This window comes from Bemisia tabaci, chromosome 5, assembly GCF_918797505.1.
Source record: "Bemisia tabaci chromosome 5, PGI_BMITA_v3".
Classification (NCBI taxonomy): Eukaryota; Metazoa; Arthropoda; class Insecta; order Hemiptera; family Aleyrodidae; genus Bemisia; species Bemisia tabaci.
This window is the reverse complement of record NC_092797.1, coordinates 29,164,518-29,191,482: the sequence shown is the minus strand read 5'-3', so window position 1 is coordinate 29,191,482 and position 26,965 is coordinate 29,164,518. Positions and strand designations below refer to the sequence as shown.

Below are 26,965 nucleotides of genomic sequence, written 5' to 3'. Positions count from 1 at the left end.
TGCTAGATACTTTTGAAATTCCCGGCAGTTTAAACAGTGTATCTCAAGAACAGAACTAATTTCCTCTGTTATACCCTTGATTGTATTTTCAATCCGATCAGTGATGTTAATCGGACAGTTTTCTTCAAAGAGTTAAATGAATTAAATGCTTTATTAGTTTTAAATAGAAATATTTTCTGTCTAGTATCCAAATATTTTTCCTTTGAAGAAAAAAAACTCAAAAGGAGTAACACATGTTTAGTGTCTTTTAGCTTTCTCAAAACGACGACACTGGATTGTGATTGTTGTGATCCGTACAAACAACAACAACGAGATGTGCTTATCGACCATTCAGTGCATGTGTTTTGCCTTGTTTTTTCGTTATATTACTGTTTTGTGTCATGAAATAATGAGTAGAGTACCGTTAATTGTGGTGTTAGGTGCTACAGGAACTGGAAAATCAAAATTGGCAATCGAGCTGGCTTTGAAATTCAATGGCGAAATCATCAGCGCCGATTCAATGCAAGTAAGAATTCTTAACCTCATTCTTTCCTCATCTGAAGTTATTTAATTACACACTTCATCATGTTGGATTTATGAACAACATTTTCGTTTGTAAAGAGCAGGGGATTGTTCTTCTCAACTGCGCAATGTGCACAAGAGCTGTATCATATTTTCTATGAAAGATTGAATGCGGCTCCGTCCGGGAATACAACACTTCTTATTCTCAAACGTGTGAACAAATGAAGGTGAAGCCCAACTCACATTGTTCAACTTTTCATTCAATTTTTCTTCTACTTTTATCAAATGAACAGTTAGATTATGTGATACTGACACGAGAACAAAGAAATTGGATAAATAGTTGAAACAAAATCCTCCGATAGGCACCAGTCAAAGCTTCATCTTTCCGAACCGGAAGCTGACAGAAATACCCGAATTCTGTTCGACGATATCACATGGCATTGGCAATTGAATCAAATTTTGTTGTGTTCAAATATCCATTCAGCTTTTTGCCTGCTTTTGTTGGATGAAGAGTTGAACCGTGTAAAATGGGCTTTATACTCAAGGTTAAACGATTGTTCCAACATGATCTCTGTTGATGAGGAGAGACAGAATAGGCTACGATAGTACGGCGTTATTTGTCAACTATTGTGAATCATGGGTGAAGTATAGCTCAATGCATCTTCGCCACTGTGATGTACGGAACTGTTTACCCTGGAATGTTAGTTCTTATGATTTCAATACTGCGTCTGTATTGAGTTAAACTCTGGTTTGTTCAGCAAGTTTAACAAAATGTGTTGATTTGATCTGAAGAATATAAGTATAAGAGAGGATATGATTCTACCACAGTGATGCCACCCAATTTTAGGTTAGTCTTATCCTCAGTTATGCTGAAGTGCATGAATAATTCTCACCTCCAAATACTAGCTAAGACTAAGATACTCATTACAAGGATACTAAATCTATTTGCGCGCTATGAGTGGAAGGCTGTCAGGTACACAATGATAAACAGAAATGATAAACTCTCAATTTGTTGCATCCCAGACTTTCCAACAAACTTTATTTTTAAACTAGGGAGGTAATCAGACTAATCCTGTTAAATTTTTTCTGCAAGGTGAGTTTTTACTTCCTCCTATCCCGGAAATGAATGGGCAAATTTAATCCACAGCGCATTTAACATAAAAATATTTTCAACTCGGGATTTGGTTTCCACACGATGGATCGGTGATGGATGATTTATAGATGAGCATAATTTGAGTACAGTGCTGAACAATCGAGTTTAAAGAAAATTGTTTAAACCAATCAGAAAACTTGATTTTTCAAGCAAAAAAGATGCATGTAGTAGATATCAACAACTGATGTTGAATTCTAGCCACCAAAGAATACTCTTATTTTGTTTAACTCCACTCAGTCCTATCAGCTACTATAGCATGGTGCACAGTGGCGTTGATATTCGATCATGACCAATCAGTTAGGACCGTCCGTAGGTTACAAATCCTGCTTTAGCAGCAGAGTTTTTAATAGATGTCTCCGTATCTACCGCTGTAGGCTTGGGGATCTGCATCTCTCGGTGGATGTATAGCTGACTCTATTCAGATCACAAACTGATTGCGGTGGACGCATGTGTCGTTAGATAGTTAGACAGTATGTTGGAGTTTTTTAGCCAACGTGCGTTAAAAATTCAGCATAAAGCTAATAACCTCAATACAGAGGGAAAAAGCTCATAGGAGCACCATTTTCCCTCAGAAGATATGCTGTTTGTTGCAACACTAGTTACGACCATTCAGGTAGCAGGAAATTCAGGAGGCTGCGCCGCACTGAGGATTGGTCCAACAAGACACATCCAAACACATCTGCAGTTGCCTTCCTGAATAATTGTAACTAGTGTTGCACCAAACAGCATATCTCTTTGAGGGAAAATTGTGCGCATATGAGCTTTTTCCCTCTGTATTGAGATTTTCAGATTTATACTGAATTTTCAATGCACGTTGGCTAAAAAACTCCAATATACTATTCAGATCAGTTCTGTATTTCTTGGAAATGCTCTCTCATTGATACATAGCTTTCATCTAACAAAGTCAACAAATGAAGCAAAGTTCAGTTGTCATGCTTACATTGTCTCAATCATTAATATTTTTTACTTCTCTACTATTCTCACCTAAGTGTTTATTATCCATGGGTGACACTGGATCTTTATTCTTACAAGAAGAGAAAGTGTGTAGAGTTGAGGTCTGCTAATTGAAAAAATATAAGATATTAGGTACCAGTGACGGTTACCTGCAACGCGTATTATTACAATTTTTTATTTTATTTTTATGTTGCCTTTTTGTTTTTGTTTTAAATTTAGTTTGAAAGTATTTCATTTAACTATGAGATTAGTTGGAAGACTTGTAAAGGTTTATGAAAGGCTTTGAACTTTGGAATCTAGGATCTAATTCTAAAAAATCAAAATTTTCAAGTAATATTCCAAACGCGGACACTCCGGTGGATGTAAACCTAATCTTTGCGCATCCTGTCCTGAATGTTCAATTCCTGCAATACATTTTTTTCTTTTTTATGTATGTCCTAGAAAAAAAATGTTTTGGAAAATGACGATATTTATGTGATACATATTTCTGATGGCACATCGATTATTGAATTTAACAATTGCCAATTTTCTTGTGTCCAAAGTTACATTTTACAAATCTAGAAAAATCTTGAACTGCCTCTATTTTTATTTAAATGAACTTCACGTTGAATCGATTTGGCCTTGGATCTCGCATATCGAAGGTGTAAGTCGGCAATCACATAACTCGGTTTGCGACGTCGTAGACTTCCTGTCATACTTTATTTTTTAAACGGAAAACTACTCGACGGCAATTCTTTAAAACTGCCGTGATTTTTCTTCTCTGTGCAAAGAAAATTCTGCATAAACTTCAAGGAATGATGTCAATTTGTTCTCCTTTAAAAAAATAACATAGAGGCGGAGATTTTCAGACACCGCAAACGAGTTATGTGATTGCCGACTTACACCGTCGATATCCATCTGTGCTTTCAATCACTCCTGATGTGCGATGAGCCTTGAAGAGACGTTATCTGACAAGTACATGACTTTCGCAATGTTTGCATAAAAATCAAAAAGTGCGGTAAGTTCAAACTGAAATTAGCACCCTTCAGTTTAGAATCGACTTAATAACTCCCCCTCCCTTTCAAAAATACTATCTCATGATCCCCTGCGACCCCCCCCCCCCCCCCCCCTGATGACCTGTGCGAGTAGGGCAGAGTCACTTCGCCATCCTGCCGTGCTAAGGAAAAACGTCGTATGAACATTCGAAAGTTGCCAAGTTGCCCCTGATAAAATGTTCATTTTGGAAGAAAGCTATGCATATTTTACCTTGAAATTTTCAGATACTCTGGATTAGAGCGTATACAATATTGTCCGAAAAATTTGAAGAAAAATATTCTCATTTCCCCCAGTAAATTTGCAATTTTTCAAAGGAAATTTGGCAACGCCTGAAGGTTCATATGGCGTTCTTACTTAGCATGACAGCATAGATAGGTCCACAAGGATGGCACATCGGTGTCAGAATCTTACGAGAAGGGCCACTCTTTCTAAATTTTGGTTTTTTTTTACAAAGAGAATGAACGCTCAAGCAGCGAACTCGTTGAATTTTCAATTTTAAGATTATTTCTGTAAATCATTAAATATTGGACTGTTTGGCTGCAGGTGCTCAGCACAAAGCCATAAAACAACAGAAAAAAAGAAAAAAAGTATTGGAATCGAGAAGCATGCCTTGTGATCAGGGGCAGACTTCCTCTCCGAGAGGGCGCGGTGCAGGGGTTTTGAGGGGCCATCTCATCAGTCATCTCCCTCATAAGAAGGGATCTGAGGGTCTCTCCAGACACATTTTGCATATTTTGAGAATTTTTGACTCCCCTTTTATATAAAACTCTCCCTGCCACAAAATAAGGACCTGAGAGCGCAGGGCCACTTCAAAACGAAGGCGCTCAGGGAAATGACCCTGTGGGCTAGTTCACCCCTGACTAAGATGCGCAATTTTTCCAGCTTTTCAGTGGTTCATCGTTCAAAGTGCGGAACATTTTGTATTTCTGTGACAAAGGTGTGGCCGAAAGGATATCTACCCGGGAGATCAAGTCTAGGTGAGGAAAGCTGTCTCATCAAGATTCGATTTTTTTACATACAGTTAATCGGAGGAACAACAGTATGTTGCCAACTCTCAAGAACCGCCACTGCGTCAGAGACTGCCAAAACGTGTTCTATGAGTCAAAATGAGACATTTTCACCCTCTCTGAAGTATCTTCCAAAAGTGCCCCCCAGTTGAAGCCACAGCCCTAAATTGTTGCGAAAAGTCATCGGTTTTTCTGAATTTTGGCGACGTTCATGGGCTAAAATTCATAAAAAATGGCACTACTCCATACTTCTTAGCGCTACATTCATCTCTGACCTTCAAAGTATCGAAATTTCAAGTTAAAGGGAGAATTCGGTGGGGGGGGGGGGGTCTTGGATTTTTCAGAGTAAAAAACTAGGTTTCGCTGTCTCTCTTGGGACCCCTTGAAATCTCCAGTTTACTTGATATTTCTATATTTTCAAGGCCATGGATGAGTTCAACCCTGAAAAGTATGGGAATGTGGTAATAATCATGAGCTATCTTAAAAATGCAGAAAAAGAGATAATTATTCAATTTATTTTTGGGGCCTCAGCTTTAACTGGGGGTATTTTCGGGGGGGGGGGGGGCTTTCGAAAGGAAATGGTCTTATTTTGACCCATATAACACGCCTCTGTAACCTAGCGGTTTAATCTTGGGGCACCATGTACTCATTGTATAGTTGTACGGGACTCCGCACCCGTGCACGCAGGTCGGTAGATATCTAGTCTACTTTGACTGGCATTCAGGCGCAAATAACCGTTTTTGAGGTCATTTTAGGAGGGAGCCTCTTATTAGCCGGAGATTTTCCAGAGATTCGTTAGCCCCTGCCAGGCGGGAAATGGTAAACACAGCTGTGACTGCGGCCACTTCGCCTCGCCGTAATTATCCTCACTCACGCTCGGCAAATAGATGTCATCCCAACTCGTTTACGATCCCCCACATCCAAGCGCTTACATCCCGACTGACCCACTTCAGGCGAGGCTCACAATCAGCCCCATCAGCGGGTTTTCACACTAATGAAAATTCTCGTTGAATTCACGAGGAGTGAGATGCGAGAAGATCGTGCTTTTTTTTAAAAGTCGCATGCACCGTTGATCATGTACCCTGATCATTTTTATCATTCCCTTTTTAATTTTTTAATTTTTTTATTTTTTTTTTGGTCAGCATTGAAGCATCAGGGTATTCTGCTAAAGGGACCTTTTTAGGGGCCGCTCAAGTATTACGCAACGAATTGGGGGGGGGGGGGGGGGGGGTGACGGCGTTATACGTAACAATTTTGAGCCAGGAGAAACAGTAACTTTGAAAAAAAGAGTCCCAAGAATTGAACATTTTTTAGGATTCTTTGAAAATTTGGGGGGCCAGCGTTACGTAATTTAAATGAGGGGTGTATAGCTGCGTCATGGGTGCGTTACAAGGGTGAGGGGGTCAACAAACATCCACAGAACCACAGCTTTCAAAATTAGGACGATGAAATTCGGATCCCCTGGTAGCCATATTCCTATTCACTGTCACGGTTTCCGACGTAGCTCGACCTGAAATAACCGAGAAAAAAGCCCTGTACGATCACCAATAATTTGTTTTCAACGTTAACGTCTGAAAAAGATACGAAGGATGAGATCATCCTGAACCTACCCTCAGTTCAAACCCTGCGAGAATTTCAGCCATAATGCAGTAGTCCAAAGACAGCCTCTTCTTTTTTCTTTCTTGAAGTATCCTGTAGAATACAAGACGGAAACTTTCTTGGGAGTTGGCGGTCGGAGATATCACGTCATAAGTCGAGAAGAATCAATGAAAGTATTATTCGTCCAGTGACCTATTCTTTTCGTTGGTTTCCCTTTCAAAATATTTTTTGCGGGCGCGGCTTCTTTGCATAATTCTGATATTTTCCTGATCATACTTACCATACTACTTTTTATAGGTGGGTAATGCCGACGCCGTGTGCTGATGAAACTTTTGAATGTACTAACCACGTCGGGCAGAAAATTCCTTCTCGTTTCAAGTATGCCATGAACCTCTGAGTCGTGACCTCGCCGTATAATCCGTATTTTCGACGTTTAATCGCGTTCTTTCACCTCTGCGCGTCGCATGATGAGCTGCGACCTTACAAGTGGCGGCGACCTCAGTTACCAATTTAGGGTCCGGTGCCCATAGAAGCTTGGTGAAAAGAATAAGGATTTTCAAAAGAATACGGTGAACTTTGGACTGTCTAACTCATTTTTTGGCGAATTTTGTACGCTTATCTTTCTCTGTAATATAAAATCATAAGAGTAACGCCTAATGCCTGAGGCGCGAAGCGCTTCGGAGGGGCTTGAATTATTCGGAGGGGTTGGACCACGAAGCGGATAGTTTGGACTTTGTGGTTGTTTTTTGGTAATTTCAGTTTTGCTAGTTTCTATAATTATTGGAGGTAATTTTTTTTTTAAATTAAATGTTTAAAATAAAAAAATACATTTTTGAAATAAAAATTAAAATTTTAAAATAAAAAAATTAAATTTTTAAAATAAAAAAATTAAATTTTTAAAGTAAAGAAATTAAAGTTTTAAAGGAAAAAAATTTAAAGTATAAAATTAAATTTTTAAAGTAAAAAAATTAAATTTTTAAAATACAACAATTAAATTTTTAAAATACAAAAATTAATTTTTTAAAATACAAAAATTAATTTTTTAAAATACAAAAATTAATTTTTTTAGCCATCTGGCGCATGCACCATGTTTCAAATACACTGGAAAAAAGTATGGTAACATGTACTGTAAGTCTACTCGACAGTTTTGCATAGTGATAGTACATAAAATAACCGAATTATATATATAGTAGTGTTTACCAGAACTCTAGTGATACATACCATGATATGATACGTTCTCTATACCACAGAGGCTGGCGTTTAATGTCATACTCGCATCACTTCGCCAGAGTATGGTAAAATCTACCATATTTTTGCTGTTCGGAATACCAAAAGTAAATACTCTTTATTTTTCCCCTCTCTGATCTGTATTTACCTGAAGATTAAACCAGCCCATCACGTCATCCAATTTAGCTCGTTTTATCCTTCTCGTGTCTTACAAACAAAGATAATATTTCAGTAATTAACTTACAAGTAGCACTAAAAGTGACGTGCAAGTCAGTAATTAAAATAATTTAACTTTAAATTTTTCCTGAGCGATTCCGACCGCACCACCGTCGAATTTCAGTAATTATTGGCGTGGTGGTGGCAGCCGCGGCAATAATGAATTTCGGCACAACCGTAGATTTTACTGAGAACACCGAGATACTTGATGAAAATGACTCTCCAAACCTTTACCGCTGATATTTGGCGCAGGCAGCCATGGAGAGAGATAAATTTTCGAATTTATATAGAGCCCTGAGATACTTCGTATAGATAATGTTCAAAAATTTCACTGTTGGCTCCTGGTGTTGGTAGCCACTGATACATTTCAGTGAAACTTGAAAACTGAATTAAAACCTCGAGATGCCAAGTAAAAACAACTTTCTGGACTTTCACCGCTGGTATCGCGGGTGTCACAAGTAGTTTCCGGTTGTAGCTACAGAACAACCGTAACTGACACACTTGTACCTTAGTATCCTTTCACGGTTGAATATGTTGTATACCGTCGCCACAGCTGCGCTGTGGAAAGAAACACGCATTTACATTAGCACCAGTTCCAAAAGTTTCGAGAATCATGTTTACATAGCTGCTCAGGCGCTACCTGAATTCTGTACAATTCCACTAAAAAAATTTCTCCGAGATTTTCGCCTCATAACAACCCAGCGGGTCAATACACACATGACAGCACTAAATACGTCGCTAATTAGACTGCAGGCGTGGGTATTTCACCAGTAAAATTGTGTAGCATCACACCGTTTCCGGGAATTTCATTCGAAGAATACAGAAATATTACGTGCATTTTCGACAGGGCATTGGGAAAAAGCATTACTGATTCATCAAATTGTAACAATATCCTAGATGAAGAGAGAAGGAAAGGGGTGTCTAGAATGGGACACCTCTCAACCCCCCCCCCCCCCTTTCTCACAATCAGAGCTTCCTCCTTGTTTTGCATTTTACCTCATCTAGAGAAATTTTACCGCTGTCAGCACTAGACTCAACTAGATAAAAATGTTGCGAGTAATCGATGTTAATATGAGTTCAGTTATTTGTGCGAACTTAGGAAGGTGCAATTCAGCAACGGGACGGCTCAGTTTCGATAGATCGCGCCCCTTAGCTGGCCTCCGCTTTTCCGTCGGCTCGGGTGTCCTATTTTTCCGCGTGCGCTAGTTTTTTCCCGGAAAATCTGGTTGCTTCTCTCGCGCGTTCCCACACGCATCGGGAAATGTAACCAGATAGCGCGTCCGGCGCTTCAACTGCGTTCAAGTCACTCGAAATGTATTACGTTGCGTTCTCGCAGCTTCATCAGCGAACTTTTTTTTACTCTTAATCGACGTTAAGTAAAGAATTACATACTAGGGGCATAACTGTGTTAAGTTTAAATTTGGAGTTTTGGCTGAAAAATGGTAACATCGACCACTCATATTCGCTAAGGTTTCAGGTCTCACGCTGAGATTACAAATCGCGTGGACTCTCTTGCAGAGGAGGTCCATGTGCACTTCCTCGTTCAGTGCTTTCCCATCCTTCGCCTGTTTTCATATTTCATTATTTATTTTCCCAGCAGTCTGAAAAACCTGAAACCGCTATCTTAAGCTACCCGAAAACCGGAAACAGTCAGAGATTTTCCTCAATCTATAGAAGTCAGAATTGACGAACTTTAAAGGAAACACTAATTTCTTTTTTATGAGTCTCATTCGAAAATGGTTGACGTTCGTATCGTGCAGTATGATATATTTTCATCCGGAAACTTGTGTTTTGATGCGTAATTGTTTTATCCTGTCCAGTGGTTCACTAGACCTAAAGTGCCGCAGGATGATCCAACCATTTGGTAAAATATTTTATCAAGGTGGTAAAATAGTGCTGGGTCCATTTCATTTTGCGGAGACAGTGAGGCCAAAAAGTTCACAAAAATCTCAATTAGAGTCTAAAATGTTGAACTCGAATGCTTATCACTACAAGACTGAAGAGGGAAAGTACTGAGTTCAGGCAGATGCATTGGAATATTAATCCCCTCCCCCTCCCCATTCTAAATTTACCTGGGTAAAATTAGAAAATTTTGGACTGATAAAATTTAATTCCACAGTTTTAAGCATTTGTCGTTTTGCGGCAACGCTGCTGCTAAATGCACACTGAGATTTATGCGTAAGGAATAAAAAACTAAGCGACTGCAGCATGGTTTTTTGACCGCATCTGTGCCGGAACGAAAAATTTCCCTTGTCAAGATACCGCCCCTCTGGATCCTCAGAAAATCTCCTTTTCGGCTTAAAACGCCTTCAGTTTTGTATAATACTGCGCGCGTGACCGCGAAGGGGTTAGTATATAGTCGCCCAGTCGAAACGAACCCAATTAATTAGGACCAACCAGTCTTACTTATCCAGTTTTCCTTTTGAAATTTTATAAAAAACTCACTAACTACCGACTAACTCAGTAACTTTTCCCCCGCACTGGAAAGCGATTTGGACTAATCATTGATCGGATAGATGTTTTAACTTTTTGAACTTTTTCACGAACGAGCTCTCATCTTCTCGCGTAAAAGAAGAAAAAACTGCAACGCCTCGCACCCATTGCGATTTTTATAAGCAAAATTACCTGCTCTGCAAAGTTACACGTTTATTTAACTTTGCGGATCAGCAGCAGGCTGAACAATCAGGCTGATTGTTGCAAATATCGGCACGACAAGAATTGAAAATGGATGTATTACACAGTGCAGTGTATGTCTCTTCTTATCTTGCCGACAAAGCCAGTTAAAGTTGCAGCAATTAGGCTGCAGCAGGGCATCTTAATTCTAACATCCGCGATGGGCGAAGGTAATGCGCTTTTTTTCGCGCGTGTACAAGATTACGCGAATTTTCTGGGACATGGGCGCGGGCTTAATTGACTTTTCACTTTTGCGGGGGGGGGGGGGGGGAGACCTCCTTGGTTCCCCCTAATTACGCAAAATGCATTGAATTTTTTTTAACCTGCTCTGGATTAGATACCTAAAAAGTTGAAAAATACACTTAACAATGATCCATCGGCCTGCTCACCAACTCCCTATCGGCGGCGTGTACATAAGTTCTAAAGTAAAAGTTTAAAAAAAATACATGAGAAGTACCTTTCTTATCATTCAGTTCGTAATTCGTGATCCAGGCAGTGTGTTTGCTTTCATCCTTCCTTTTTTTATCTTTTTTTCTCTCTCTTTACTTTACCTTCCTAAGTTATTTTCATGCATGTTTCTTATCGCCCAACCGGCCCACGCGGGCAATACCCTCTGGCAAACGTACCGAGCCCCCGTGAAAATCGTGTGAAAGTGTGAAACTGTGGCTTCCCGAGGGTTATTAAGGGCAGCCTGCGTAAATTTGAATTTTTCAACATTACAGTCTCAACCGAGAAAATATTATTCGAAAAATTTTATTTGTCACAAAACTAAATTTTGACAATTTGGCCGCGGCTGGAATGGATTTATTGAAAAAAAACCCGTTTGCAAAGGTAGGAACCGCAGACAACCCTAACTCCTTTTCTCTTCAGTACGTTTGGCATTCGTAAGGCAAAAATAGGAATATCCGGCAAAGATAAGAAATTTTAAGGAAGGGCTTGTTTATACACGAAACGATGTGTGAAAACATTGACGTCAAAAAGAAAAAATTGCACCTCATATTTGCACAAAGTAGCTTGCCTTGTATGACAGTGACGAGTTTACAAGTTGGCAACACTATATTTCCTCCATTTAATTCCCTTGAAAATATCGATTTTAGGTGAGGCGCAAGCTGCCTCACCAAGAATCGATTGTTTTACATAAATTTAAATGGAGGAAAAATAGTGTTGCCAACTTTCAAGAATTGCCGCTGTTGTCTGAGCATGTGCAAAAAGTGCCAATAAAGGTTTGAAAGTGGATCCTCTCCGGTAGAAGACATAGAGGACGATCTGCCAGATCTCGAAATAGACGTATTTAAATCAAAAGGAACTAGATCCAGTGTAAAATGAGCGCTGTCATGCATGTATTCCAAGGGATTTCAGGGCTCATGCCGGAATGGATATAGTTTCTTTTGATTTAAATACGTCCAATTTATAGCATCTGACAGGAAATCGGAAGGTTCACTTTGCCGGAAGAACTCCGGGTCAGGTGGAATTGTCGGGGGTTGCGGTTAGGAAACAGGAAGCGCACGGAAGTTATTAAAGGGCATGTATGTGCATGTATTGGAGAAGAATTCACACAAAAAAATAGTGAGCACTGAGCTACGAAGATTATATGCGCTAAGCAGGTCTCATCAAATCCCCCCCCCCCCCCCCCCAAAGAAATTATTCATCTGACTTCTGACAGGGTAAGAAACCAAGCAATAAAAAATGTATGCGCCCATTATAATTTCACTGTGACACGGTGGATGCTTTGAAACTTTTCAATTTCAACTGATCGTTAGCCAGATATTAGTTTTTCTCAAGCTGGTATAAATTCATATTTCCCGCTTGCCAAAAAACTAAAATCTGTCGAATCGTTGTGGGTAACGATTTAACTTTAGCGCGTTTATCATACAAATAATTTTCGTAGTGTGCTGCCTTGTTTTTGGCAGGTATTTAAAGACAAGGAGGAAGTGCATACATTAGAGAAAGAAGGCTTATTTCTGTAAAGGTCAAAGAGTATAATTGGACTACAATATCTGACCTATCTGTAAAAACAGTCATGTGAACACAAGAACGAATGGCACATACGTTGTCATTAAACTGAGCTAGAAATTGTAGTCCTAATCGCAATATGCCGTCCAGTTATAAGAAGCTTCTTGTTCAACGAAAATTTTGTTTCTGGAGGTAGCTTTGTTTTTACAAAGATTTTTTTCCATTCATTTATATGAGCAGGAAGTATGAATTTTCTCAGTTATGATACAAATAGTAAATGCTAACACATGTATACTCTTATACGAGTTGGTTTTAGAAATTTTCAAAAATCCCAACGTGTCCTGCATTAACTTTTAATGAGTGAGCATGTCTTGTGATCCTTCGATCCTCACCCTCTTTAGTGGCACACTCCCGTAAAAGGCTATATAAAAGACATACAGGTGAATTATTTTGGAAGATCGTAAAGATCTCTGAAATCGAGGAAATTTGAGACGTTAGTACGACCCTCCTTTGACCTGCTAGGAGAAACATTTTTTTTAGGATTAATCATACGAACATTTTTTTATTCAAAGGGCTGAAAATATTGTAGGTTCTAATGTAAGTCTGGCGTCGAGGAAGGTATACAAGGGGGGGGGCTGCTGCATTGTAATGACTTCATAATAACAAAACGCTCCGGTACAGCTCGTAAACTCCGTCATGCAGAAAACGGGACATGAACGCGAAGAAGTCAGAATCGTTAATGCCGGTGCAATAAACTTAACACGCGCACAGTAAACGCGTTGCAGTTTGGACACGTGCGTGCACGCGCAAAATGAGTAGTATTTGAGAGAGTGTATGATTTTGGATGTGTTTCAAAAGTTTATTCAATTAATGTAGTAGCTTAGAAATAAAAAAACGAAAGTGAAAAAACTAAAAAATGGTTAATTTTGCACCCCAAGAAGTGAAATCATATGACGTCCTCAAGCCTAGGGCAGCAATGATTCACGAGTTTTACACTCATTGAGTTTTCTTAAATCATGTACTACACTAATTTGGCAAATCGGATTTGGTTCTTGGTCACAATTCACTGGAACGATTTTAATTTAAAACTATGACCTTTAGCTATATTTGGACGGAGTTAAACAGAAAGGAACCAAGCCACATCGGGATCGAACCGCGAAAAAGAGGTTTTAAGTTTAGCTCCTGCATAAGACTCAATGTAAAAGATAAACTTCAAGTTCAATTTCTGCAAAATTGGCTCCAACAAGAACTTTGAATTTTTGGCGATAGATAGTAGAGCAGTGGTTGAGTTCAAAACCACTCATAACTCAATTTTTTCCAAAATATGGGTTAGTTCCTTTCTGCTTAACTCACAATCAGTCCATTTTTACGTTGCCTCATTCTGTCATTTTTCATTTTTCACAGTATGCTGCCTTGATTTATTTTTCTCCCGCTGTTCAAAAAATGTCCAGTTTCATGCAGTTTTTAGGTTGAATTACAATTAAAAACCTTTTGAGTCTCATCACGGCCCGGTACATGTTCATTTCGATACTGATAGAATCGGGAACTTGAGTGATCTATCACTGCAACTTTAGCCACTTTCCTTCGCATAAAACATGATCTAGACGGTTTAAGCACGGAGGATTAGAAGGAGCAAATACCCCCTCCCCCTCTATCAGTTTACAAGGAAGCCATAGGAAGCAGAGTTTCCTAGAGGGAAGAGTTTTTGCAGGCAACATTCCTCCATCAAGAGATAGAAATCCGATAATCAAGCTCCGTGAAAAAGTGCGGTTCGGCCGTATATAGAAGGCCCGTAGTTTTCAAGAGGGTTAATGCACCCCGTGAGATTGCCCATAGCTCCACTGCGTTATAAAAGTTGGTGTCTATTTCACTCAAAGTGTATAACGTGAGATATCTACTCATAGTAAGGACTAAAATAGATCCATCTCCGAGCTTTGATCACACTACGCGTTCGAGTCCTGAACTCTCGAGGGAAGTCTATTTCACTCAATATAGACGGTATAGAAGAGCAACACCGAGGAAAAGGGTGTTAATTTCTTCCTCACAATACCGTCGTGCTAAGGAAGAACGCCGTATGAACATTTGAGAGTTGCCAAATTTCCTTCGACTAAAAGTTCATTTTTGAGGAAAATTATGAATATTTTCCCTTGAAATTTGCAGAAGTTTTAGATCAAATTACAAACTAAATTATCTGAGAAAGTGGTAGAAAAATATTCAAAAATTTTCTTGAAAATTAGTGATTTGCCAGGAGGAATTTGGCAGCGCCTGGAGGCTCATACGGCGTTCTTCCTCAGCACGGCAAAATACCACTTTCTAATATTATCAAATTCGAGTGAGCATCATCGCCCGTTCGAATGGGCAGATTTCGGGTCTTGATACTTGGACTATACTGAGTGCTAAGGAAAAACTCCGTATGAACATTCGAGAGTTGCCAAATTTCTCCGAATAAAACAGGTATTCTCGAAGAAATTTATGCTTATTTTTCCTTGACATTTTCAGATAGTTTAGAGTAAATCGCGAGCAAAATTGACCGAAAAATCAAAGGGAAAATATTCAGGAAACGTGTATGTGTAATAATCCCGAGAAAAGGTAACGAGCATTTTTTCTCCGGGCCTTTGTTTTGGATAAATTCAAAATTGTTTCCCCGGAGGTTCCCTTTCGCTTGAAATTTCGATTTTTCAGGGGTCACGGATAAATTGGTGGTGTATATTATGGGGGTAAGGGGAGAGACGCAACAATTTTCCTTTCCATGCGTTTTAGTTTATAACCGTTGACAAAAATCAGAAAAACGACAGTTCTCCAAAAAAATCAGGGAGAACCGAATGTAGCTCCGAAGGGGCAACTGTAGAGGAACTGCAGGGGGAACCTATTACTAACAGACAAAATGAAGTATGATTTAGATCCCCAGAACACTCTCCTGTAGTCTGACTGTTTAAAACCCTGGCTGGGACAGTCTGCAGCCTTCCTTGTGAGCATATCGAAAATTAACAGGGGCCAAAATACGTAATGCTCGGGGGGGGGGGGGAGTCGAGGATACCTTTGCGTTACTTTGTTTTCACGTGTTAAAGGATAGGGATCACCATCATCAAAGCGTTGGGGGGGGGGCGGGGTAGAAAAATCCGGATTTCAGCGTTAAGCATTTTAGGAGCTGCCCCTAAAGACTAAATGGACTGCATTTTGCAATTTGGAACTATGAATTCTGGCTTTTCTGGGAAAAACACTCATGTGCACAGAGAAACTTATGGCACATACGTTGTTTCTAAACCGGGCTAGAATTTATAGTTCCAAATTGCAAAATGTAGTCCAAATGTCAGTAACGACCCTTTTTCTCGAGACTGCTGATGCATATAGGACATGATGAAGACTTGGAAATTTCGCGTGTCTTGAGGATTCAACCATCAAAACTGGATTCCGTAGCATGCGGACTCGACCTATGCCCGTGGGTACCCGACTCCGTTGGAGAGCGGGCGGACAATAGTAATTATGACATGGCCGGTGCCGCGGCCGGTCCCGGTCGCGGTGTGCCACGCGGTGGTCGATGGGCGTCAGGCGTAACTGCAACTTGCATATAGTAAGCTCGCTCCGTTTCCCACCGTTGCCGTACTTCCCGCGTATAAGCGAAATCTCACACGGGACCGCAGTAAAAAAACAACGCCCCCACTTTGGAGCACCTTCACGCGGCTCAACGCTGCCGTGCGTTTCTGGAAAAATCAGCACTACTGCCGTGCTAAGGAAGAACGCCGTATGAACATTCGAGAGTTGCCAAATTTCCTTCAATAAAACGTTTATTTTTGAGGAAAGATATGGATATTTTTCTTGAAATTTTCAGGGACTTCGGGTGAAATTGCGAACAAAATTATCTGAAAAATTGGAGGGAAAATATTCATACGTTTACAAGGAAATTCGATTTTTATCAAAGGAAATATGGCAACGCCTGATGGTCCATACGGCGTTCTTTCTTAGCACGGCAGACTACCTATTAGACTGGTTATGAAGCGAAGGGGTTTCGCGGGGAATCTGGCAACGCTGGTGGGGCTTCGAGCGGATGTTTCCGTTGCCCCGGCCCAGACGAGCGACGCGACACGATACGGGGGGCGGGGGCGACGCCCCCCTCTCCGATGCGATTCATTCATAAAGTGCACCAACGTGGGTTGAAACGCTACTCGCCCGAGTAGCGCAGCGCGCCGAAAGCTCCGGCTAGTCTCGTGGAGGAAGCGGACTTGCATGAGGACGTGGTTCTGTGTGGGAGTCGGGAGAAAGGTCCATTTCCCCGACCCCTACGCTCTCACAGGAAAGTGCTAAATACATCCGAGCACTGTAGGTGATATGGACGTATTTATGCTAAAAGGAACTATGTGCATAGCGTTTACGTGAGACATAGTTCCTTTTGGCATAAATATGTGCATATGTGATTTTTAGTGATACGCCCCCTGACCGCTTCGCGGTCCAACCCCCCGGAATGCTTCGTGCCTCAGGCCAGGCGTTATGCGTTACGCATTACTCTTATGATTTTATATTATAGAGCTGGATGTGTGAGGTGGACAAGGGGAAAGGGTTCATTTGTAATGTTTTAAGTTAGCGCCGTGCTCCCATTTCCCGGAACTAGTTCCCAATTCCGGAACTTTTTAAATTCCCGGGATAATCAGGATCTTGTGCATTTTCCGGAACTTGGAACAATCATACCTTGAGTGGGAGAAATGGGTACAAAAAATTTCCAAATTCCGGAACTTTTGACGGACATGGTATGGGAGCACTGAACTGTTAGCGTATACTCATGGCGGTTCAATTCACAATTCAAAGAGAACTCCACTGTTTCGCAAGTAGAAAGAAGAGAGAGAGAAAAAAAAGCAAAAACTTCTGTTTAATATCTACTCTACTCCAAAACATTTCAAAACGCTTTCTTCGTGTGAAAATGGGTGGGAGAAAATTGAGCCCTGGGAGGAATTTTGGTGGCATTTCAGACGATTTTTGAAAACGGAGCAGGTGGATATTATTTTGTAGGCGAAGCGACGGGTGCAGGTATGACTGGGATCCGAGCCTCAATCGAGCGACCCTCATTTGACATGCCTATTGCGTTTGAAAACCTTCGTTCAAAACTGAAAGTACTCCGAACCACCGCGGAAAACCAAACAAAGGCAATATAGACGTGATAATATCCTTAAAGTTGGGAGAGAATGATTTTTGACAAGAAAACGTTTTGGAAGCCTTGACTCTTGAATCTCAATGCCTGGTGGGTATTTAGTTTCGCTCAAAGACTCTCGAACGATTACCAGCCCTGGGTACATGGCCGGATTTACCTACTTCCCGCCCATGGGCCGCCTGTATTTTGCCGACCTCTTCTCATTCATTTTGAAACATCAATAAAAACCATCAAGTGAACGTGCCGGAGGGAGAAGGGTGCATAAGACGCGTTTGTATCGTGTTAGACACATTTTGTGCGTAAGCCCTGTCAACACTACTAGCAAAAGTTCACGGAACTTCGCGCGAAAGTTCAGTTCCGTAAACCTATCTCATCTCTGTAGGGACATGGCCTTTCATTTGTAAGAAATGAACTAAAAAATTAAGAAAGAACAAACATAAATGTGGTTTAATTTTAACTTCCGCCGCCGTGCCGCGCTGACCACACTGTGTTTGGCGCAATGCGTGAAGTATTCATGTCGTCTTGTAGGCACTGTGCGTTTCACGCCGCGCCGACCGCTGTTGACCGTACTGTGTTTGACGCAATGCGTGAAGTATTCATGTAGTCTCGTAGGCGCTAATATGTGTTACATGCCGACCGTCGCGCCGCGTCGAGGGCTTCTCGCTTCTCCTTTTCATCTCAAGTCCTCGTCATCATTTCTCTTTGCGCCGCTCCACTCCAGGCCAAATTACATGTCTGGTTTCTCTCTTAACTCAACTAATTAAAGGTGCGCAGTCTCTTGTATCACCGAAATACGACAAAATTAAAAATTAATGAACTCTCAGGAAATGAGAGATTTTGTCATCTTTTCTTGTTTGTAATTTTTTTCTGAATCTGACTTTTTTGTACCTGCATTTAAAAAAATTGCAAAATTTGCCGCCCCCTAATTTTGCCGCCATGGGCCGCGGCCCATGTGACCAACCCCTTAATCCGGCCCTGCCTAGGTAAGTGGTTTATCAGAGGTCCCCGTCTCTCATCCTTCTTTGGAATCAAACTTTGAGTTGTGACAATTCAACTGGGAGAAATCAAATGGTTAGCCTCTTGGTGGGCCATTGTACACAGTTAAGAATGTCCGTGTTTGATGTCACTCTGCGCTACTTCGTGTTACTTTTTTGTGTTGGGTCAGCCTTAAAGACTTGGTTGTTCAACACAATTTTGTGTTGAATCGACCCAAACCGTAGGCAGCTCTGAGACGTCGAAGTGAAGGGAGTGTCCTGCCCGCCTGCCGAACTTCTGCACTGTTGTCGTCCTCCCTATACTTAGAGGTCTCGATCAGTGGCGTGGTGTGCTTTGCGATACATCGCTTGATCTGTCATTTAAACCCATGGAAAGGTATCGATAAATAGGGTGTTCGCAACAAACACCTTAATAATCGATTCTTTACCATAGCTTCAAATGGGGAAATATCGATAATCGATCATTCACGCCTCGCCACTGGTCTCGGTTTGCGAGTGGCTAGCGCATTCGATTACGTGCAAGATGTCAAATTGATATTGCTGTGTCGTCAAAAATAGGGGTTGAACCTTAGCTAAAATTATAGGTATAATAGGTTTCTTCATGGCGCGTAGTTTTATTTTAACCACATCCCAACTAACGCCAGTTTCCTCGAAAAAGGAGCAACTTTTTGAGTAGTAGATCAGAGTGTCTACAAGACCGGAAAGTCCGGAAATAGCACCGATCTATTAAGGGGGGTCTGGAAGTACTGGAAAAGTGCGGAAATTCCGCTAAAGGTTCGAAATTTTGTTCATTTTTCGGTCATTTTTGTCTCAATTTGAGCGAGAAATTCAAATTTTTGACATTTCTTCGGATTTCGTTCAATGGAGATATTGCAAAAGTACTGACTTTGTTGGGAATGTACCGAAGAAGTATTGTAAAAGTAATGATTTTCGGCCAGCCAGTTTTGGTAGACACCCTGTAGGCTCTTTCAGAACGCTGAGTTAGTGCGTCTTTTACCCCTTAAACGGACTTAAACTCCCATTTTCACATGAATTTGGAGTCAGTTGATTAGTCGAGATCGAGGCGCGGCATAGTTTCCACTCATCCGAAACGTGGACTCCATCTCACGTTTATTTTTTTCGAGTATACCCGTTGGTATTCGCAGATTTCCTCAGTTCTGCGGCTGGTTGCTTGTGGTCACGATTTCTTGGGGTTTGTCGAAGTTTCGAGGTCTTCATTCCAAGATTTTCGCGGTATCGAGGTCACTTGGGGTTATACTCCTGGTGAACGGAACAGGACGAAACGGGCGGACGGTCCGTACTGCCGTGCTGAGGAAAAGCGCCGTATGAACATTCGATAGTTGCCAAAATTACTCCGAATAAAACAAGTATTTTTGAGGAAAGTCGTGCTTATTTTTCCTTGAAATTTTCACATATTTTAGATTTAATTGCTGGCAATAGAGTCTAAAAATTTTTAAGAATAATGTTAACAATTTCCCCGGTAAATTCGTCATTAATTTAAGGAGATATATGGCAACGTCTGGGGGCTCATACGGCGTACTTCAACCAACACTCGCGTGCTGCCGTGTTAGGAAGAAACGCCGTATGAGCCTTCAGACGTTGCCAAATTTCTTTTGATAAAACGCGAATTTCCTGGTAAACATAAGAATATTTTGCTTCCAATTGTTTATATAATTTTGTTCGCAATTTCACCTAGAGCTCCTGACAATTTTTAGGAAAAACATTTATAACTTTCCTCAAAAATAGAGATTTTATCGACGGAATTTTGGCAACTCTGTAATGTTCATACGGCGTTCTTCCTTAGCACGGCAGCGTGGATGCGTGATCGCAGTTAGTTATTACCGATTTGTAATCGTATTGCGGTCTACGAACTAATGCTCGAGTGTATCTGATCTTACAGTCTCTCCGTCACACTATTTAATTTAAAGACTGGAGCCATTACTTTAAGACCCGCCTCCAAAAATTTGGATCGAAACTTATAATTCTCGTTTTTTTTTCTTAAATTTTTAAGTGACGGCAGCAAGGTTGCCGGAAATTTGGAAAATCGGGAAAATCTGGGAATTTCCAATGACCGGAAAAACTCGGTACTATCACTAAAACATATCACTGATCATCCAATAGTGAATCTGCTCGAGTGATCATTTTCGTCATTCTTGAGGCTCGTCTTCTTTTAACCACCTATGAATGGTTTTTTTTCATAATTTGATCTCCAAGCAAGGAGATTTTGTCTAAAGATTAGCGAAAGTCAGCGCATTTATAAAAAGAGTAGAAATTTTGTTTGAAGGTCAGAAAAAGTCAGGAAATGAGAAAATTTTGGCGTCAGAAAAAAGCAAAACCAGTCAGGGAAAAAATCAGGGAAAGTCTGGGAATTTGAAGATGAAGATATTATGTAAACCTAGGAAGATTTTCCAAATACATCGAAATCCAAGCATCGAGTATGCAGTTTGAGTGAATTTCGTCATGAAAAATTATCAAATACTAAGGTCCTCTTCCTCTTACCGCCTTTTTCTTCCTCCTATCTCTCAGTCGACCGGATGGGAGGGGGGGGGGGGGGTTACGCCCCCCATGCACGGCTCCCCCTGAATCCGTCTATGGTGAACTTAGGCTTCTCTACCAGGAATCGATTCATTTCAGTTGTGTGTTGTTAATGCGAAAAGAAACGTAATTTTGAACTCTTGCACTGGAAAAAAAACACATTGGATCTAGAGTCTAGACTCTTGAAAACATTGACAAGAAAAAATACTCTTGATTCAATCGGATTTTTGCTTGAATCAAAACGAAATCCGTTTAAATTAAGAGGCTTGGTTCTTGTTTTAAGCTAGATTCTGATTGAATCAAGAGTATTTTTTCTTGTCGATGTTTTTAAGAGTCTGGACTGTAGATCCAATGTGTTTTTTTCCCAGTGAAGCGTCTTCTTCCTCTTTCCGCCTCGTTCTCTCTCCTCTCTTTCAGTCGACCGGATGGGGGGGGGGGGGGGGAGTGGATACGCCCCCCACGCTCGCCCCCCCCCCCCCTAAATCCGTCTATGGTGGACTTAGGCCATTCTACCAGGAATCGATTCATTTCGGTTATGTGTTGTTAATGCGAAAAGAAACGAAATTTTGAACTCATGGAACAACTCAATGGGATTCGGCAACGCCGAAATCATAAGGAGTTCCTGTGCATGAGACTATGTAAATAAATCGTCGACCCGAAGCACAAGAGCGTCCCGGCTCCCGGGAACTTATCTCGGCGCCAAGGAATAATTAACAGAAGTATAATCCCGATAACTGTCAACTTCTTCATTTCGCCGAGCGTATTACCGTATGGGTGCTCCTCAACGCGGCGATACTTTCGTCCCCCATTTTCTCCGTCTCACCTCGTTCCCCTCGGCTGTCCTGCAAGTTCGCCGATGCTTCGGATCGATTTTTTAATTATCCCCAGACGTGTTTCGTGTTTGCCGGGTTTCAAAACCGTGCGAGCTGCCCGGCCGGCAGCCTCCCGCTGGGTCGATGAGGTAGCTAACTTGCAAAACTGCATAAGAGGGAAAACTGGGTTGGAGACAAGTTGTCGAGCAGCCTTCCTTAAATCTGTTGGCCAGTTATAGTGGTGTGGCGTGCTCTGCGATATATCGATTGATCTGTCATTCAAACTTATGGAAAAGGATCGATTAACAGGGTGTTCGCAGCGCACGCCTTAATAATCGATTCTTTACCATAGCTTCAAATGGAGAAATATCGATAATCGATCATTCATGCCACGCCACTGCAGAACATTAGATCCACGCTCGTCATCGAATTTTTCGCTCATACTCGACCGTTGCAATTAAATTCTGAAATGCCTCCTGAAGAATTTCCCTAATTCGAAATCGCTTCACAAGTTCTTATCCAACCATACACGCAAACCATTTGGAAAATGTATCATTGTATTTTTTTTCTTTGACAATATATGTTATCTCAGGGGATGTACGCTTTGGGCAAATAGGGATGAGAAAACTAGAGGGGCATAATTCCTGCCTCAGTTTTGGATTGGGTACCCCTTGATACAAGGCGGTAGGGACTTTTCATGAAGGGATAGTGGGAGGGCGTCGATTAAGAGATTTTCCCGGGGGGAAGAGCGTGGGGGGGGGGGGGGCAGGGAGCTTGCGTCCGCAAATAAAAATAAATAGGAGGAAGAAAGAAGGGAGAGATGGTGGAAGAAAAAAGAAGGAATAACGCTTATTTTTGATAATTCCAGACGAAATCGACTCAAACTGCATACCAGATGATGTAAAATTTCGAAAATTCTCCGGGGGAAGAAGCCACATGAAGCCCACTCCGCCCCCCCCCCCCCCCCCCCGTTCGAAATGTGAAGGTCCGCATCTAGATGTTATGTTGCTTGGTAACCATTGAGAAGATAGACATATATCGACGGTGAAACTACCAAACCACGTATCTCGGTTTGCGACGTCGCAGACTTCCTGTCATACTTCATTTTTTAAATGAAAAACTACTTAACGTCCAGTCTTGAAAATTTCTGTGATTTTTCCTCTTCGTGCGGAGAAAATTTCAAGGAATGATATTGATTTGATCTACTTCAAAAAAATAAAATGCGAGCGTAGATTTTTAAACACCGCAAACGAGATACGTGGTTTGGTAGTTTCACCGTCGATATGGGGTTTGTGTGTCGCAAAGCGCTAGAGTGCGCTGTATAGGAGCGACGTATATGCATTTATGAAGGGACGCGATGAGGGTAAAAATGTGGCACGTTTTCGTTTTTGGCGAGCCAATATTCAGTATGTCCAAGGGCGTCCTGCGTCCATTGTTAAAGCATTTTGAAGCATTGTTTGTTGCATTGAAGCATGTATGCATTTTCCATGAATTAAATTCAGTCTTTTACTCGCCCTGAAGGAATCCACGATTTTAGTTGATTGCTTAAAAAAGAATGATATCCCTCTCGTCAAAAACACACCATTCCTCACTCCCTCCCTCTTCCCAAAACGTTCTCCCCCGTTCGCCCAAAACGATAGCCCCAGATCTCTCTCTTTCTCTCCCCCCCTCCCCCCCCTCTCTCTCCCTCTCCCCGTTTTTTCCAAGTGGTGTTACCGTTAGTAGGTTATTATTTTATTCTGATTGTCTTTTTAAATTTTTTGTTGTACCAGGTTTATAAGAAACTGGACATCATAACAAACAAAGTGACACCAGAAGAAAGAAACCTAGTCCCACACCACATCATCGACTTCCTAAGTCCCTTGAAACGCTACTCTGTCGTCGAGTTCAGGAACCATGCTCTGAAAACGGTAAGTTTTTTACTAAGTTCAGCTTTACTCCTCTGTGTAAGGAAACATTAACATGGTATCATTGAATTTGTTATTCATATCTAAGTCGCCACTTAACTTTGTTTCCAGCAAAAATGTCTCTGTGCCTCCTCGTTTATCCACTCAAAAACCTAATTTTACGCGTGAAACACTATTTCCCCTAAGTAGTGAGGCCTCTTTTTTGTGGGCTACCTCTATAGGCCTCGTAAATATTTTGGAACATGTAAGAAGTCCTTTGAAAAATGACGATCTGCAAGCACCGCTTGGTACTTTGTCATCTGCAGGTCTTAGTTCAGAAAAAGAACCTCTTAAGGTGATTCCATGTGGTCTAGGGACGACATTCACCACCAAATACACTGGGAAAAAAAAACCCATTGGATCTAGAGTCCAGACTCTAAAAAACATCGACAAGAAAAAATAATCTTGATACAATCGGATTTTTGCTTAAATCAAGAACCGAGCCTCTTAATTTGGGCGGATTTCCTTTTGATTTAAGCTCAAGTCTGATTAAATCAAGAGTATTTTTTCTTGGCAATGTTTTCAAGAGTCCGGACTCTAGATCCAATGTGGTTTTTTTCCAGTTTAGCGCTGCTATTCGGTTTTTGTCTTTGAGAAAGTTAGAGAGTTTGAGAACGTTTGTGAACGTTATCACTACGAAGGTCAAAATCCATAGGTTGACTTGGTTTTGGTATGCTGAACTGCTGGAGCATCCATTAGCTCACGTGAACCGAAGCACCCATGACCGAACCATCAACTCTCGAAAGGTAGACAGACATCCAGCAGGTCCCCGAAACTTTCAGGCTGGGGTCGCTTGCTTCATCAGCGCTACGTATGCGTATGTGCAGCGGTATCGGGTTCGAGACCCGAGAGGAGCTAAGTTGGTCCTCGCGTGCTAGCGTTGGGCGCTATATTTAGCCGATGCACGCGAACAACCCGTGTTGCCGCTTCGTAGAAAGCTCCCGAATTTTCCGATAAGAGAAATTCCACATAATTCGGGTTTTAGTGGAAAACCGGTAAGCTAGCAGAGAGAGGACACCCTGCGGCTCGACGCGCGCCGGGTCTGAAATAGTGCAACACTCAAATTACTCAGCACGCGGGTCCTTCTTTGGACTTGCGTCACACGGACACTTATGCCCGTCGCGTCGCCGTCGTCTCATATTTATCGCGGCCTGGACCTGGCCGGGTGGAGGAATTCCAGCCGCATCCAGCAGGCAGTCTAGCGCAGTGGGCGTCTCATGCAACCACCAAATTCGTTTTTCGGCATGTTGTCTAGATTCTCAAAAACCGGGGAAAACCGGGATTCATCAGGGAATGAAAATTTACCAAGAAAATCAGGGAGTCTGTCCCAGTAACCGGGAATCTCTTCTCGAACCACCCAGGGCTCATTTCGTTTTCAAATTTGGCGGTCTAATCTGACGTGCGCCAAAGAAATAGCTATATGATGAATTAAAATCGATATGCATATCTAAAACTCTGGAAAATTATATTCTTTTCCCCAAGAAAATCCGGGAAAGTGGGAGAAAACTTCGGTTTCTCATCAGGGAATGAGCTCCTGAAAATCAGGGAAAAATTAGGGAATGAGCTTTGCCAAGAAAACTAGACACCATGTTTTTCGGCCTTCGGAACTTGGATTTAGTCGATCTAACCTCACCGAACTTTAATCCACGCCGAGACTGCAAACCAAAGATTAAGACGGAGCGCAGGAAGAAAAAAAAATGATGCAAATTCATGCAAACTCACCGATTGGCTAGAAGATTGGCGGCGAAATCGGGACAAGTTTGAAATTCAAATATAGGGCGGGAACTGAATAAAATTGCGTAAACAAAGTATTCTACGTTGAGTTTTGCTCAAATTCACTTCCCCACATATATTTTGTTAACTTCAGGTTATTTTTGGTCCGTCATCGACCGATTAATCTCGTGTGGGAGTAACGGTCATCTAGGACTGTAACGGCCTGTAGGAACTGGCAGGACCACCAATGAGCAAAAGAAAAACTAACTTTATCTGAGATCCTTGCTTGTTACCGAGCCGAAGTAGATTTATTATAAAAAGTCAGCCCAACTTTATTCATTTGGTAGTTTAAAGCATTTAAAAAGAGTTTAGAGCAAGAAATGTGCAAAAATGAACACGGAAAAAACGAGTTTAGGGCTGGTACCTGCACCGAAGGTCCCAGCCCTAACCGGGTAGGTAAAATTGCTTCACCTCCACCGCCATAGGGGCAGGCCCGGCGCGCGTATAGCCCAAATCTACCTACTTCAGGGTTCAGCCCTACCTGGTAAGAGCTGCACCCTGTCCAGGTAGGGCTGGGCCTTACCCCCGCAGGGCCTGCCCCTGTGGCGGTTGAGGTGAAGCAATTCTAGGGCCCAGCCCTAATCTCGTTTTTTCAGTGAAGAGGACAAGTTCAAATCAAATTTCCATTCGCCGCCAAGGATTCCCGCGTTTATTTACACACGCACACAAACGCAGAGCGCCAGGGCTGCATCTCTTCTCCCCCTAGCTAGTAGATACGAGTGCTCCGTCTTTATAGGTATGTCTTTGCTGCAAACCAACAAGGGCGGTACAAGGAGAGAGGGGTGCCCTGCCTGCCCCCCCCCCCCCAAAAAAAAAAAAAAAAAAATCTGGTCGGCCCTTATCGAAAGTTTGATATTACTAAGAGGCTTAACCTCCAGAGAAAAGAACTTTTATGTATGAAAAACGTAAAGGTATTTTAAAACCCTTCAGGAGCCCAGAGCCAGCGTAGGTTACAAGGGGGAGGGTACTTGAACCTCAATGTCTTCCAAACAATCCATAAAGAAGATAATTATAAATTAATTAATGAATAATCGACAATAAAACAGAAGGTCAAAGTAGCTCCTACGGAAGAGGAGGGGGCTCATGGTCATCATCATTAGACCCTTCCACAATCATTCCTCATAATCATCATTTTCAGAGGGTTATACTTTTTGAATAAATCTACGTATTTTACACGATAATTTTAATAGTGTAATAATTTGAAGAAGATGAACGATCACAAACTGATTGGCATTGTGAGTCAAGGTGGGTAAATTAAAGATGGTCTGAGACAGAGGAATCAGAAAAACACACGAAGTTTAGGTAGGTATGTCCGTCCAGGAGGAGAGAGGGTTCTGCCCAGTGCGTTAAATAGTTCATAAAGGGGGTAAGGGCTTGCGTTACGGTTGCAGGTTTTATTTTCCAGTTTTATGCCCTAATTAAGGTTTTTTCCGTTTTTATGCCCCT

The 26,965-nt window shown here is 41.5% G+C and overlaps 1 protein-coding gene across 2 annotated transcripts in view; it reads left to right on the top strand.

The window, feature by feature from the left end:
• The first annotated feature begins 282 nt into the window (after positions 1 to 282).
• LOC109037852 (tRNA dimethylallyltransferase) overlaps positions 283 to 26,965 on the top strand; it is an 85,979-nt gene continuing 59,296 nt past the window's right edge. For both annotated transcript variants that reach the window (XM_019052685.2, XM_019052684.2), the window contains exons 1-2: positions 283 to 505; positions 23,573 to 23,710. In XM_019052685.2, coding sequence (XP_018908230.2) covers positions 314 to 505; positions 23,573 to 23,710 — 330 coding nt within the window. In that variant the 5' untranslated portion in view covers positions 283 to 313. The remainder of the gene's footprint in view (positions 506 to 23,572; positions 23,711 to 26,965) is intronic.